This window comes from Rousettus aegyptiacus, unplaced genomic scaffold (genome assembly GCF_014176215.1).
Source record: "Rousettus aegyptiacus isolate mRouAeg1 unplaced genomic scaffold, mRouAeg1.p scaffold_m13_p_9, whole genome shotgun sequence".
In the NCBI taxonomy this organism is placed as follows: domain Eukaryota; kingdom Metazoa; phylum Chordata; class Mammalia; order Chiroptera; family Pteropodidae; genus Rousettus; species Rousettus aegyptiacus.
Genome location: NW_023416312.1, coordinates 8,830,422 through 8,846,353, shown reverse-complemented (window position 1 = coordinate 8,846,353; position 15,932 = coordinate 8,830,422). Strand labels below are relative to the sequence as shown.

At 32.9% G+C, this 15,932-nt stretch overlaps 1 protein-coding gene across 6 annotated transcripts in view; it reads right to left on the bottom strand.

Annotated features, from left to right (window-relative positions):
* The window catches only part of CNKSR2 (connector enhancer of kinase suppressor of Ras 2), a 270,600-nt gene that overhangs the window by 85,101 nt on the left and 169,567 nt on the right, over positions 1-15,932 (bottom strand). For all 6 annotated transcript variants that reach the window (XM_036226440.1, XM_036226442.1, XM_036226444.1 and 3 more), the window contains one exon: positions 14,240-14,451. In XM_036226440.1, the coding sequence (XP_036082333.1) occupies positions 14,240-14,451 (212 nt within the window). The remainder of the gene's footprint in view (positions 1-14,239; positions 14,452-15,932) is intronic.

The following is a 15,932-nucleotide window of genomic DNA, read 5'->3' as shown; positions in this document are numbered from 1 at the left end:
GTATTAAAATATTTAATCCTCATAATTGAGAAATATACTATCATTACCCTCATTTTACCAGATTAGGAAACTGAGACAGGTTATATAACTTGCCCAAGTACACACTGTTAGCAAGTATGTAGTATCAGGGTTTAAACCCAGGCACTCAAATATTACTTCTGTCATAATTCTTAGTGACTTCCATATTCACCCTCCAATATTCTGGCCTCTCAGTTCCTTGAGGCTTTTTCTTCTACCCATTCCTGTGGTCATATGCTCAATCTTATCATCTGCAAAGGCTGTAATCCCTCCCAGAATCCCATTTTCCAACTACCACCTTCTGTATTACTAGCACACCCCACAGCACTCCAAGTCCAACAATCCTTCCTCCTTTAACTACCCATCTTCCTACCTTCCAACACCTCTCCATCATTGTATGTCTTCCTCACTTCCCTCCTGCCTAGCTAAATTTCATAATTGGTTACTATGATTAGTCCATGTGTTTAAAAAAATTCCATTAGGAGACTTCTTATTCTGTTCTTAAGGAAATGTGCCAACTTTATGGCTTTGTATTATGTATACTGATAGAGTTTACTTAATATATTTTGCTAAGCTTTGAAAGTCTGAGGATGAGCTAGACATGATAAAATTATTAATGAACCAAATAAGGTAGTGTTTATTTAATGGCTTCCTTTCAAGGTGTGCAAACAACTTTACAAACAGTTGTCTAAGATTTCAAAATTCACATGGAGTAGATCTCTATACTTTCACAGAGGAAATTTGGGTGGGTTGATGCAGGTCAATCAATATATTCTGCCTAACTGTGTGGAGGATAAAGGTTTCAAGGAGGGTCTTCTTTGTCATATCTATTCAATTGCTTTGCAGGATCACTCTAGATTTTCAATGTTATGGATGAGGTATTTTCAAACATTTCTTTAGTGTTTGAGTTTTAAAACAAACTTTATGGGCACTGAAACTGAAGCAGTACACAGCACTAACACTTTCTACATGTCACCAAGCCAATCTTCTGAAAAGTGAAAAATCCAATAAATAAGCAGTTGTTTTACTCACTCTATATGTTACACACACACACACATATACATACACATATAAACTAGCTTGATACATTTTGAAGAATTGATTAAAGTATATGTGCACAAAAACAAGAAGAAACACACTCCACACACAGGATACAAAAAACATAATTGCATTCATTGTATTTTGGGGCCATCTTCTCTGAGATTCTCAAAGTCATTGAGGAATGCAATTAAGTCTTTGATATGTCTGGTTATATCATTAACCACAGGGAAAGAAACTGAAGATTTAAAAACTAACTTTTCATGGAGTAATTTTTTTTAAACAGAGGTATACTATGTACTACTAACACAAAATTGAGGAAAATATATTGAATTAGACAAAAAAAAACTAGATAAAAAGTCTTAATTAAAATTTATTTTGGAAAACATCAAGCCTTTGCATTTACTAGTTATAAAGTTATGAATTCAGCAATGTAAATCAAAATATGTACTTAAAAAAGTAAAGTGTATTATTTATTTAAACAAATAATGTTACTTATAACTATTGCTCCTTTTATAAATTTTTCATTGTACTAAAATATTGAAATAGACTTAATAAATAACATTCTTAAATAAATAGCAGTCCTTGGCAAAATGGCTCAAATTATTTGTATTCTAAACACACAGATCTTTGGTTATAGCTTGGAATGTTTACCACTGTATGTATATACCAGCATTTTAATTTCATAAGATAGCAAAGTTCATATGGAAAAATAACTTTATGGTTTGATACTGTAGTGCTATCGGTAAAGAAAAAATAGTACTATAAGCATGATTGTTAGACTTAAATCAAATATACACTATTATTAATAAATTCAAAGTATTTTGAAGCTTGTATAACTTTTCAAGGCTCATTAAATTAAATACAACTTACTCATTCCTATGCAAATGAACATAAATTAATATACCTGAAAATAATCTGGAAAATTTGAAGGTGTACCTCTAGGTAACAACACTAGTTCATGAGTAAAATTAATAATAATAGTCAAGAATGTAGTAAAAAAATGAAGATAAGAGCCCATTTAAAAATTTTGCTGACCATTTCCTCTTAGAATAATTTTTTACTCCTCTAAGCATAAAACATTTATTAATCGTAGAGATCATTTGATACCCTATCATAAGCCTTGTAATAGCTCTATGCTAGTGTTTCATAATTAAGTTATTATTATGTTGCTTGGCTTTTCATACCGGTTGCATATCCGGAACTTTCTAATTGGGATTTCCATAGAGGTGGGAAATGTGTTCTGTTTTTCTTATTGTATTCTAAAAATGCAGTAAAGGTGAAAGATAAGTATTTTTGGATTTTGTTTGCATTTTATTCTGAAATCGATGGCAAGCAGCTTATTATAAATTATATATAGCTACAATTAAATTCAGAACACTAAATGTAATTTTAAGAATACTGACAATGATGGACTGCTTTATAGTGATCTATCTAAAATATGTAGCTGCTATGCTTTAACAATAGTATACGGAATTGGTTGAAAATAAACTTTTCCTTAGATAATAAAGCATTTTTGGTGCTATTACAAATGCTACAGTTCCCTTGGACAGAATTAATTGCTCACTCTTCTGCATTCCTTTAGATCTTTCCTAGTGCCTTTGGTATATATGATCCCTATTATACTATAGTGTATCTGTCTGTTTATAGGTTTTTCTGCTTTTTGGCAGGAGCTTGGTCTTATATATCTTTGTTACAAATGGTCCTGGCAAAGACCCTGGCCCAGAGCAGGAATTCATTAAAATTCTTTTGAATGCTTTAATGAAAGGATATTAGACATTAAGGTTATTCCAAATTATTGGGTTGTTCATTGGATCCTAGCTGCTCTTACCTACTGTCATGAGCAACCCTCCCTTCTTTCTCCTGCTGCATCAATTTTTCCCTTTCTACTCAATGATTCCCATTAGCACACAAACATGCTGTAATTTCTCCTGTCTTAAACAAACAAACAACTCTCTTCACCCCCAAAGCACAACTCAACTATCACCTTATTTCTCTGCTCCCTTTTACAGAAAATCTCCTAAAAGCCTTGTTTATATTCTCAGTCTCCAATTCCCTGCCTCTTCCTTTCTCTTTTTTCTAGCTTTATTGAGGTAATGTTAAAAAATGAAAATGTTATATATTAAGGTTGTACAACATGATTTTTAAGATGTACAGTGTGATGATTTAATATACATATACATTGTGAAATGATTACCACAATCAAGTTAACACATCCTTCACCTCACAGTTACCATTGTGTGTGTGTGTTTGTGTGTGTGTGTGTGAGAGAGAGAGAGAGAGTGAGAGAGAGAGAGAGAACTCTTAAAGATCTATTCTCTTAGTAAATTTCAAGTATACAATGGAAAAAATTTTGGAGGTTCCTCAAAAAATTAAAAGTAGAACTCCCATACGACCTAGCAACTCTACTTCTGGATATGCATCCAAAAGAAATGAAATCAGTATCTCAAAGAGACATCTGCACTCCCATGTTCATTGTAGCATTATTCACAATAGCCAAAATATGAAAACAACCTGTCAATCAATGGATAAATGGATAAAGAAAATGAGGTGTATGAATAATGGAATATATTCAGCCAGAAAGAAGGAATTCTTGCCATTTTTGACAACATGGATGACTGTCAAGGACATTATGCGAAGTGAAATAAGCCAGACACAGAAAGACAAGTACTGTATAACCTCACTTATATATGGAATTTCCTCCTCTCTCTTGAACCTCCTCCAGAAAGCTTTCATCCTTACAACTCCACCAGAATTGCTATCATCAAGGTCATTAGTACCTCTATGTTGCTAAATCCAATAAACAATTATTAGAGCCTTTGACTTTCTGGATCCATCTACAGCATTTGGCACAGAAGAGTACTCCCTTCTTGAAAACACTTTTACCTAGCACCCAGGTGCCTTGGTTTTCCTCTTCACTTCTCTTCCTAAATTTACATTCATCCTTCAGACTAAGCAAAAACGTAATGCCCTCAGGGACATCACCTTGACCTCTTTAGGTGGGGTTCCTCTGTATTTATTATCATTGTAGTTTTTCTTTATAGCATGCCAGTTATTGTCAAAAAAAAGAGGATTTATTAAATTAGTTGCTTGAATTCTGTTCCCCTTCTAGAATGTAAATTTTACAAGGGAGAGAAATTTCTCTGTTGTTTATTGTGGTATCTCTAGCACTTAGCACAGGGCCTTAAATATAGTAACTGCATAATATTTGTTGAATGATTACTTGTTAAGAAAGTAAACAGGGTAACTTCCTCATACACCTAACCAAAAAAAGTCCAAGATATATCAGTTTCTATTTTCATAGTTTCCTTCTCCTTCCTCCTGCCAACTTTCCATTCTCCTCCCTCTCACTTTCCCTTCCCTTACCCTCCCTCCCCTTCTTTGTTTCCTTCCAAAGTAGTATGTCAACTGGACCAACTCCCTACATTTTTCTAACAAATTGAGCCTTAGAGAGTTGCTTGGTAATCAAGTCAGAACTAAAAGTCCTGCCTCTTGATTTTTTATCTAGAAACAATCCCATATTAAGCTAACCATGATGTCTGTTGAAATGCTACTGAATTGCTTCCTTTTTCAATTGTATCTTTTTAAAAACTCTCTCCAAATCATGCTAAAACCATTAAGTATCAGGGTGATAAACAGCACCTGAGAAGCAATCTTCTCTCTGACAGTTGCCAAAGAGTTGAAAAAAAAAAGACTGCAGAGAAATTTCTTAAGTCTGACATATCCTTTAATGCTCACAAAAAAAGCTTTCTCTACAGTCTAAGGAGAAAAAAATACATATACACACACATACACATCTGTTCTGAATATTTTAGCCAATATTTTGATGAAAACGAGTGTAGTAAGGAATGTTAAGCTATAAGCGTGCTGCATACACCCATCAAACTTCCCACATACCAGACAGAAAAATTACTTTCAGATGGTTGACTGTATTTTTAGGAAAACATCCCAAGGTTATTTAAGGTAGAGAATCACACATTTAGAAGAGAATAAACCTGAATTAAATGAAAAGTCAGTATTTTTTTTAAGGATAAAGGCAACAAATCTTGATTTAATAAGAATGGGCACTTGGATCTTTAAGGCCATATATTTAAAATTGCTACATCTTGTTTGTGAATTTTCCTATTGCTTTCTAATTGTGATCTAGATTTTAAATGGGAAATAAAAAATTGTTTAATGAAAAAAATTTGAACTACATCAAAAATTATATGGAACTTTTAACATTTGTCACCGAGGCTAATTATATTTTGGACCAAATTATTTTTTGTAAACATTCTACCAAAAGAATGAATGGGAAAAACGCATTGGAGTTTGGAAAGACAGTTTTTTTCTTACTTGAAATGTTGTCAATGTACAGAGAGACAACTCTACATTACAGGAGCATGGGAGGACTGGGAAGGATTCAAATGGTTTAAATACTAAGTGGCAAAAGAGTTCTAAGTCCTCCTGGAAGAGGGTAAAAAAGCAAGCTGTGCTAATATACTTTTGCCCCTTGCTGCACTCAGCAATAGATGCGGACAAGAAAGATGATATACTCATGTAATTATTATTTGGTTAAAATCATCCTGTTTTCAAGTTAAATGGCTACAAATTAAAGCAATATATATTTTAAATCTTAGTAAAGCAGTGTGGTGAAAACATTACCAACATGAAAGAGAGTCACTCTTTCTCATGAAAAGTAAAAAAGACAAGAACCAAGACCATCGGCTGAAGACTTTCGATTGAAATAAAAAAAAAATGACATCTTGTAATAACTTTATAGTTCCTTTCACAAATTTTTTTTCTTTGGGATTATATTACTCACTGAAGCTAAGAAGGACAGTAGAGATGAAAAATTTTAGATGCACCAAAGTTCATTTCTCAGGGTGGCACTGATAATCAGTGTGGGAATCAGCCCATACATAGAGATTTCAACTTCCTATGCCAGTGCTCTTTTCACTACATTAATTTGCATTGGTAATGAGCTCAAGACCATTGCATTTACAGAAAAGTCTAATTCATTTTTCTTCAAAAATAATTCAATGACATGTCTGATTATTGCTTTTTGTTTGTTTGTTTAAGTGTCCTCCCAGCCAGTTTATAACTCTTCAAAAAATCCTTAAAGGCTAGATGGAGAACTGATGGAGGATTAGAACGTAAACCATGGACGTAGTTGTATTTGTTGTCCATCCCTTAATAAAGATGGAAACAGATTGGGTTGGCATGATGTGTTACTTATACAATCATGTTAGGTTGTTATATATATACTTTTAAATACATTTTGTATATTATTTGCTCTAATGTATTCAGTCATTAAGGTGATTTTTCATCTTTAATAAGACTGGATGTAACATTTGACATTATCTATTGTAGGGATCTCCTTCCTCTATGATTTATGATAAATTGTTTTGCAGTGATACTGGTGATTCTACAAGTGGCCTGGAGTACAGAATACCATAAGCTGATCCTTCCAGTTAGTATTTATTACTTGGGACTTTTATCACAAATCAGATTTACTCTAGAAAAAGGCTCTTTTTTTTGCAAGATAAAAATGAAGATGACATTCAACAAGCCATCTGGTTGGAGTAGGTTTCAACTTAAGAATAGAAGCTTTTCCAAATGCTTATCTGTAAATCAGCTGTTTGGAACTTGAAATACAAAGAAATTTCATCATTGGTATATGGGTATTTAAAAGGAGCTGCAAAGTCTATTTCAGCATTTTCCAAAATATATTCCCTCGAACATTAGTTCCATTGAAAGGTTAATAAGTATTTTGGGACCAAAACCAAAAAAGATTCAATGTACAAATACATTTGGGAAACAATAAGCTAACCCAAATTCAACGAGACTTTCAAACCTTTTAGTATGCTAATGTATACTCATTAATCTGCAAGAGTATATGCAGGGATAAAATATGCAGGGCTTTTCAATCTTATTTAACCACATAACCTCTTTCTTTCATAAAAATTCTCTTTCAGAACTGGTAACCTGAAGAACATATTTAGGAAAATGCTGGATATTTAAGCCATATCGTGATTTGAAAGCTAACACTAACCACTCTATTTAAATTTTACCTAGCTGCCACTTATGACTTTTTTCCAGTAGGGCAAATGCATTTAGATTTCAACTAGGGACAATTGGTTCCCTCCTGTTCCAGGGTTTGTTGTGATTAGATTTTCTATTGTAGAGCAGGGTAGGTCATCTAAGACACTCAGAACCTTATACTATTCTACCCAGAGAATATGCTAAATGTGAATAAATGTATGCCTATCTTTCCATGGGAACAACTTCCCTGATTCTTTGAATAAAAACAAAAGAGCGGGTGAAGTACGTAAAGGGATTCAAATATATGGTAGCTGAAGGAAACTGGACTTTGGGTGGTAAACACACAGTAGAATATACAGATGTCAAATTATAATGTATATCTGAAAATTATATAATTGTATTAACCAATGTTACCTCAATAAACTTAAATAAACAAATAAATGAAACCAATTAAAAAACCAAAAAAAAAAAAAAACCCCAGCAACAACAAAAGGGCAATTGGCCCTGTGTCATACAAGGGCTATTTGATTTTCTAGTCATCTATACTTGCTTCTATATTCAACTTGTCTGTAATTGATTCCTCTTAAATGAGCTAAGGTTTCTCAACAGCTGCACTTGACATTGTGGACTGTGTCACTCTTTATTGTTGGGCACTGTCCTGTGCACTGTAGTATGTTTAGCAGTATCCTGGGCCTCTACCTATTAGATAGATGCCAGTAGCACCTCCGTCCCCAGTGATGACAACTACTAATGTTCTCAGAAATTGCCAAATGTCCTCTGGGGGGCAATACTGATCCCAGTTGAGAATCACTAAGTTAGGCTGTTTTTATTCTCGGCTTTCCTATTTTGTCTTTAAGGGAAGCGCTATTTCACCTAGCTCATATCTTTCTGTTGATTCATTCATTTTGAAGAATTTCTTTTTTCCCTCTGATAGCTGATTCAGCTTTGTTGATTTGGCTAATCTTTCTATTTTATCCACATATTAATATCCTGGAACTTTATTAAAAGTTCTGAGTTCTTTTTTTCTAATCTTACTGTTTATCCATTACCTAGTATCTTCAATTCTTTCAGGGTGATCTCTTCTTGCCAGGTTTCATTTCTTTGAGAGTCTCTGTTTTATTTTACATATTATTCTGTCTCTCTCTTTCATCCTCTCTCTCCCTATCTCATTCTCTTTCTCTCTCTCCCTCTTTCCTTCTCTCTCTCTCTCTCTCTCTCTCTCTCTCTCTCTCTCTCTCTCTCTCAACTAATCTTAAACTTTAACAAGGTGTGGGGTCTGAATTGCTTTCAGAATTCTGATGCTATGAGGTTATAACTAGGTCCTTCTGCCTAGCATATGAACTAGTGATTTTCATATGGAACTTAAAAAAAAAGCATTGAATAAGGGCAGTTTCTAGTGTTATTATCTATTTGAATTCTCTTCCTTCTGCTTTTCAAAATCAAACCAAAAGAAAGGGACAAACTCTATTCCTATTTCTTTTACTTGCTATGCTTTCTGGCTAGTTATTGGGTAGGTAGAGAAACCAAACTGAGGGAATACTTCCAGCCCATAGGAGAGGAGGATGTGTTAAGCTGATCTATCAGCATTAAATAATCTTTGGGGCATTTCTATTTATGAGCAGCAGTAATTTATTATGCTATTTAGGCACCATTTCTTGAGTGCTTTCTATAAGGCAAGAACAGTGCTATTTGACATACAGTATATTTCACTTACTCCTCATAAAAACACTGAGTAGTATCGCTACTCCATTTTACAGATAGGGAAACAAAATCATAATGAGGTTAAGGCTCAAGTTCAAGGTAAATCAATTATTAAAGGCTGTGACACCAAATTCAGGTCTATATGACCTCAAAACTCATGTTCTGCTATTTCTATCAGTAAAATTATACAAATTAAGAAAGAGTGCCTTCCCTAGGTGATTACTCTAAATTTTACATTAGGAGCAGTCTATTTTTTATTTCTATGCCAAAATATTGCTGAACTACTTTCCCATCAAATACATGGTCCCTTATCACCAACAGCTTGATGTTCAAAATGATTTTGTGAAGCTAACCAACATTCAGTCCTTATGAGGTATATTAAATCAGTCAAAAGAAATAGAATTCTTATGAGTACAGTACACATCTCATATTTCTACATTTTTGATTTGTTAATTTATATTTCTATAGTTCTGCTTTGGAAATGGTACGTTTTACTTGAATACAAACATTCTGTGGTTGGAATTCAATTTTTTTCTCTCTAGCATAACTGATGAATGACAGCTGAATTTTTACCTGAGAAGGAGAATAATTTATATTAAAAAAATTCACAGAAGTGAGAGCAGGCTTGTATCTAGAAACAAATAAGTGTGAATACATTATATATACTTGCTGCTTTAAGAGATGTTTGAAATAATGCTGTAAATTATAATTTAACTTCCCAAAAGATAGAATGAAGTGGTATGACAAACAGAAAGGCAATGTTGAAATATAATAAGAGACTCTGGAGCCTACAGACAATATCCTCATCTCGCAGTGATGAAAATCAGTTTACAGTATCATTGTCCATATGCTGCTGTAAGTCATTTCAAGTCATTTCCTATTCTTGTGGATAACAGAGACATAGGACTTGGTTTCAAGTGGAAAACCTTCCAATATAATGTTGCAGAAATTATTTTTTTTATCAATGCACAATATGTACAAATACATTTATGAGGCACATTACTAAAATATTAGCTTTGCCTGCCTTCACATGTTTTTTTTTGTGAAGTCTTGGATATTCAATAAATCAGTAAAGGTCTGGATTCCTTCAAAACAATACTATTCTGCGATATTATTGTGAAAAAATGTTTTCCTCCTATTCTTATAAAATATAACCACTCATGGCCACAAAAAGACTCAGCGAGCTATGTCTACATTTTAGCAGGTTTCTATGCATAAAAATGGGTTATGATGGAATACAAGGGCAATGAGTCTGTGAACAGGGGAAGCTAAGGGAAATATTACCATGTTGAAAAGTTGCCAAGCAACTGATCCCATCAAATTTGAACCTTTGCCTTTGATACATGAGCAGATGAGACCAAATAGTTAAAGTGATTTAATGCTATCCTTCTCCCCTTTTTTTATTGTCACATTAAATTTTCTTCTTTTTTATTGAACTGTTTATTCACCTCATCTTATTCTTTAAAGAATTTAAAATGGCTGATATTATTATTTATATGTTAAGATCTTTAAGTTGTTTTATTGTTTTTTTTCCCAGCTTTACTGAGGTATGATTGACAAATAAAAATTGTATATATTTAAGGTACATTGCATGATGATTTGATATACATATCTACTGTGACAGGACTACCACAATCTACCTATTTAACACAGCCATCAGCTCATAGAGTTACTCTCTTTTTTGTGGTGAGAACACTTAAGATCTATTCTCTTAGCAACAGTGAAGTTTCTATGTAATAATGAGAACAGTGAAAATAAATACCTAGCGCACACTGGGCACTTTCTAGGCAATTTATAATGCGTTGTCATTAAATTTTTATAAAAAGTCTCTGAGGCAGATGTTATCATCTTCATTTAACAAATGAGAAAATTGAGGCCTAGACTAACATTCCCAGGATGCACTGGAGTAATTACATGGCAGACAGGATTACCAAGTATGGCTGATGCTACAGTCAATGTTAGTAACCACTAATCTAGGTTGCTTCCCCTACTGTATTTGTGTTTGCAGAAATTAGTCTTGTCTATCTTTTAAGGAAAGTAAAACCCATATTATGCTCTCTGATTTAAAAAGAACATAACTCATTGTTGCTAAATTTACTCCTCAATTTAGCCATCTTTTCCTAAGGTCTGTCAGAGCCATGTCTATGTAAATGCATGTTTATTATAGTGCTAATAAATAAATATAAAACAACATATTACAAGAACATACAAAATCAGACCTAGTTCTGATTGCTTGAAATCAAATGCTGGAATTTGGAAGGAGTAATAAAATTTTTGGAACCTATTTTCCTACACTTTAGCAAATTATTTTCATTATATTTAGTTAGCTAGTACAACTGGTAGAATCAATAAATATGCGTGGGTACTCAATCCCAGCTCTACTACTTACTAGTTGGGTAAGTTATTTAACCCATCTGTAAAACAAGAATTCTATTTGTTTCTACCTCACAGGGTTGTTGTGAGGATTAAATGGGTTCATGCTTTTTAAAGGTGCAGACCAGTGTCTGGCATATATAAAAGCTCAACAGGTATTATTTACTTACTTTTTGGTAAATATATTTTAAATATCACAATTAGGTTATTTTCAAATATTTTTCTTTACATCTCTTTGTCACTGTGTCTAAAAATAGAGCTTCCCTAAATATTTTCATCTTATATACTTAACTTTAAAATATGAACGTATTAAGAAAATATAATGAGTACATACATATTTAACCAAAAAACATACTAGGCACTATATCATGTTTCTCTTTTGCATCTCAAAATCTGATCTAAACTCTTATGATTGTAACTCTAAACCTCTTTGAGTAAACAGAAAATCTGAAGTTAATAGGACAGTAATAGAGGCTAAGTTCACACCCTTCATGATAAGGGTATTTATGACTAAGAAGTAAGTTGAGTACTCTAAGGCTAAAGGACTTATACACTGCATTTTAAGGTACCACGCAAGTGCTAACAAGTTAAATTACTGTCATTTCCAGAAAATATCAAATATGAACTTTTTGGTACTTTAGTTTTTTGCAATATATTTCAGCAGGATTGTGCATTTTTATTATCATTAGTTGTAAATTCAAGAGAATATGGTCACACTTGGGAGTCAATATAATGGGACCACTTTATAGGGTAAAGAAGCTTTCATCAATTATTGCTTATGAAGATTTGGAGTAATTTGTATTGGGGCCTTTAAGGTCTAGGCTAAGCGATTTATACAAACCCTCAGATAGCAGACCTAGGTTTGAGAAGGTGCCAGGTATTTGGTGGGAATAACTAGCATTTAGAAATCCCAGATGACAACTATTCACCATTTAAAACTCAGCATAAATGTCACTTCTATTTATGTGCTTTCCCAGGCCGATTCCAGGGCTTCAGCTCCTGGACTCCTGCAGTACTTCGTTCATACATTCCTACTCACCTAACATGACTGCAGTGCATCTCTATTTGTTTCTTCCCTTTGGGTTATGACTGCTTTCCAGGGAGAATTTACGTTTTATTCATCTTTGCATCCCCAGTGTCTGACTGATTTTATGTGCACAACAAATATCAGTTGAGTGAGTTAACGAATGAGTTAATCTTTGGGAAAATTATGGCCACAGATTATTGTGTGTGACAGGTAGATTTTATTACTTAAGAGCTGATTTTTAAAAAGGTAAATACACTGAACTGCTGGTTACCTGGAATGAACTTTGGGTTGTGCCAAGGCATCTTCACTGAAGTATCTAAAAGTATGTCCATTGAAGGTTCAGATTATATTTCAGGTTTAAAAGTTTTTTAAAAAAACTTTCAGGATCAAAAGTAAAAAAAAAAAACTATTTTTTTTACTTTCTTATTCTTCTTTTAAGCCTACATACATTTCTTTTCTCCTAAGTTGTTAACAAAAATATATGAAATATCTATAGAATATCCCTATTTTCTAAAATTTGAACAGTAGTCTATTTTATTGGGAGAAGTATGATTTATGGAACATGATAGAACTAGGTGCTTTAAACTGTAGTCTGAAGGGACTAACAATTCATAGCCTTTCAAGAACCTAGTAAACATATTTATATAAAGCTATCAGTAATCAGCTTCATCTGGTGACTATAATTTTCTCTTAAATTATACATTCATATCTACTTCAACATAAGTAGAAAATAGCCAGGTAGTTAATAAGCGCTTGTGGGATGAATGAATAAAAATAAAAATCTTATGTGATGGGGCAAGGGTAGAGATAACAAAGGTGGCAGGTTTCTAGACTGTAGAGGTTTACAATATAATAGGGGAGAAAAGCAAAGGTAAATACATTCAAATTATGACAGTTCAAAATAAGTGCCATCAGAGTAGTAAAATTAAGAAGCCATGCTAGAAAACATCATTGCTTATTCTTATGATAGAAAAGTGCACATACAGAGAATAACATGAAGTAAAGTAAGTATGTTTCCTATTATTTAGGATCATTTTGAGCAAAACTTTTCATACATAATTATTACCAAAGAGCTTTAAGGAAATAAGGCGTGTGTATTAATTAAGGTACATGATAACCAATCTTTTGGGAACACAGCAGGGAGGCACATGGCCATGGCTGTTAGGTAAGGGGGACAGGTAGAAAGAGAATGTTACAAACAGCTTCTCCTTCTGCTCAGCTCCCACTGATCACATCTGGGTTAATGAGCAAGGACCATCCACTTCCCTAAGGTCCTCACAAAAAATGATTAGTTTGAAAACTTGAAAGGGAAGAGCACAGATTTCCAATTCAATCCATTCATTCTTGCGATAGGACCATAGGTTTTACTACTTTAACTTTAGGCAACTTTATTTGCCAGTCTTTTACACACACTCTGTCAATTTTAAGTGTTTGTGAATGAGTTACTTGCTTGGTCATGCACGGAAAAACAAGAGTCAAAGATAGAATATCCTAGGGACATAGTAACACCAGGCCCATCTTTGTTTTAAATAGAGTATGTCCTTCCTAATTAAAATCCACTTCCGTTCAAATTTTGCAGCTTATTAAAAAGTACAAAAAACTGTAGTTGAAATTTTATCTTAAAATTTTATCTTAAAGAGTTTGTAAAAATTCCTGAGGAATAAGGAGATAATTTTATTTTAGTCATGTTATTAGTAAGTCTTCATTTTTAGCTTTACTTATTATTTATTTTTTAAGTTTTCATTTTTAAAAAGGAAAAAAACAACCTTGAATTATTCCAAATGGACAATTGACACAAAAATTACATGTGATTCAAAAAGATTTCCATAAATTATTAATGAGCTAAAATACTAGCTACTTTTCTTGCTTACCTTTGAAAAATTTAGAATAATTTTTAATGTCATGCCTCACATTGTTGAGATTCCACTTAGAAGCACACGATAGACAAAGATACAAAAGCTATCAAGTAATTTTCATAATTCAAAAACATATGAAAAGAAATTGAGATTCCCATGCCAGACATTTGTTCTTACATCAGTGTAAGAAAAGAACACTTACCATAAGTTGGGGTGCTTTCTCGTCTTCCTTGATTACTTGATCTTCCTTTTTCATATTCATAGCAATACAAGACAGTATCTTCCTCAACAATATTAAACCTCTTTCGATATTCCTGATCCAGAAATGAATTTGGTGATTCAGATCCCTTATGCACTGGCTTTCCCACCATATGTCCTCTTAGGTCTTCACAAGGAAGATTTCCTTTTTCATCCCTAAAGAAAAGGTAAAGGAGAAAGATGTAGGAAAGTTCTAGGGTGGTAAAGTGGCAGAGAGGGTCTAAAATAGTACTAATATCCTTCCCACACAGTATGTCTTCTGATCTTTCCAAACTTTTTTTGAGGTTTATAAGACAATTTTTAAATATTACTATTTTGTAGAAAAAAATGTTGAGGCTTGAAGAGGTTAAATGAGTTGCTAAAAGGTCACACAGCTAATAAAGAATACAGCTAGACATGGGTCATGGATCTTTTGACTCCTGCTCTAGTCCATTTTCATTGCACCATGCCATATAAAGGAATTGCTTTTAGTGCTCAAGACAGGAGGTAAATGTTAACAATATACCTTTCTTTTGCCAGTTTACCTAATTGATTCATCATAGTATTGTGCTGCTTAAAACAAAGGTATGTTTAAGAACTAACACCTCTGTAAGGGTACTGTGGCCTTGAGAACCAAATTAGCACCATATAAACTGGTACTGTAAGAATGTCGAACAGCTGTTATTAATTTAAGATAAACCTTAATGAAAAGAATTACTCTCAGTATTTAAATTCTATCTCATTTAACAGTAAAAATATATATTCGCAGAACTAATTCTAAATGGATATGTCAAATTTTCATTACACATCAGCAATATTTCTATTGGAGAGAATGGAGAAACCTGATAAAATATGGAGTTTAAGAATGGGATTTAAGATGATGGCAAGTTGATATTTTCTTCTGTAGGATTCTCAAGAGAAAAGTCTCTAATAATTCATGGAATCCCTAAAACTTACGCATAGTATTACTCACACAGCCCAGGTGATTTGGCTCATAATGAGTGGTATTTTGGTAGAAAGATTCCATTTAGGATTAGTTATATTGAATCTTGTATGTTTTACATGTTTTACTACCTAGCTATGAAATTTCTGTTAGAAAAGCTTGCCTTTTGGAATAGAACTATGATGAAAATGCAATGTTTCTTCCCCTGTGAATCATTAATTTTATTTCTTCTTAGTAATTAATTGTTTCCAGTTTTACCCTACAGAGTGTCATTTTATCTGCTATTAAGCTGGATAAAAATTTAATTTTATGTCAAGTGCCAAGACTTAAAATCTTAAATCAACAGAATAAATTGAATTATAACAAGAAAGATAAAAAGAAAATTTTAATTGATACATAGTATCTTATAAGATGGCAATCAGCTTATAAATTTAATGTCAATACCAAAATATGAGTTTCAGTTTAGCAAAAATACTTTACTTCTATACTATAGTATATTATACTTCTGTATCTGTATGCAAATGTCTAGATTAGGTTTGTCCAAATGAAGTGAACTATATTCCTAGTATTTGATATACGCAGAAAGTAGGAAATAATATTCTCAAGACTGACTGAATCAGCAAGCTTTCTTATGTACTTAACTCATCACAAGGTGAGGTTTCCATTTATATTGACATTCGCTCTTATTTTTTTTTTAAATAAAGTATTGCTTATT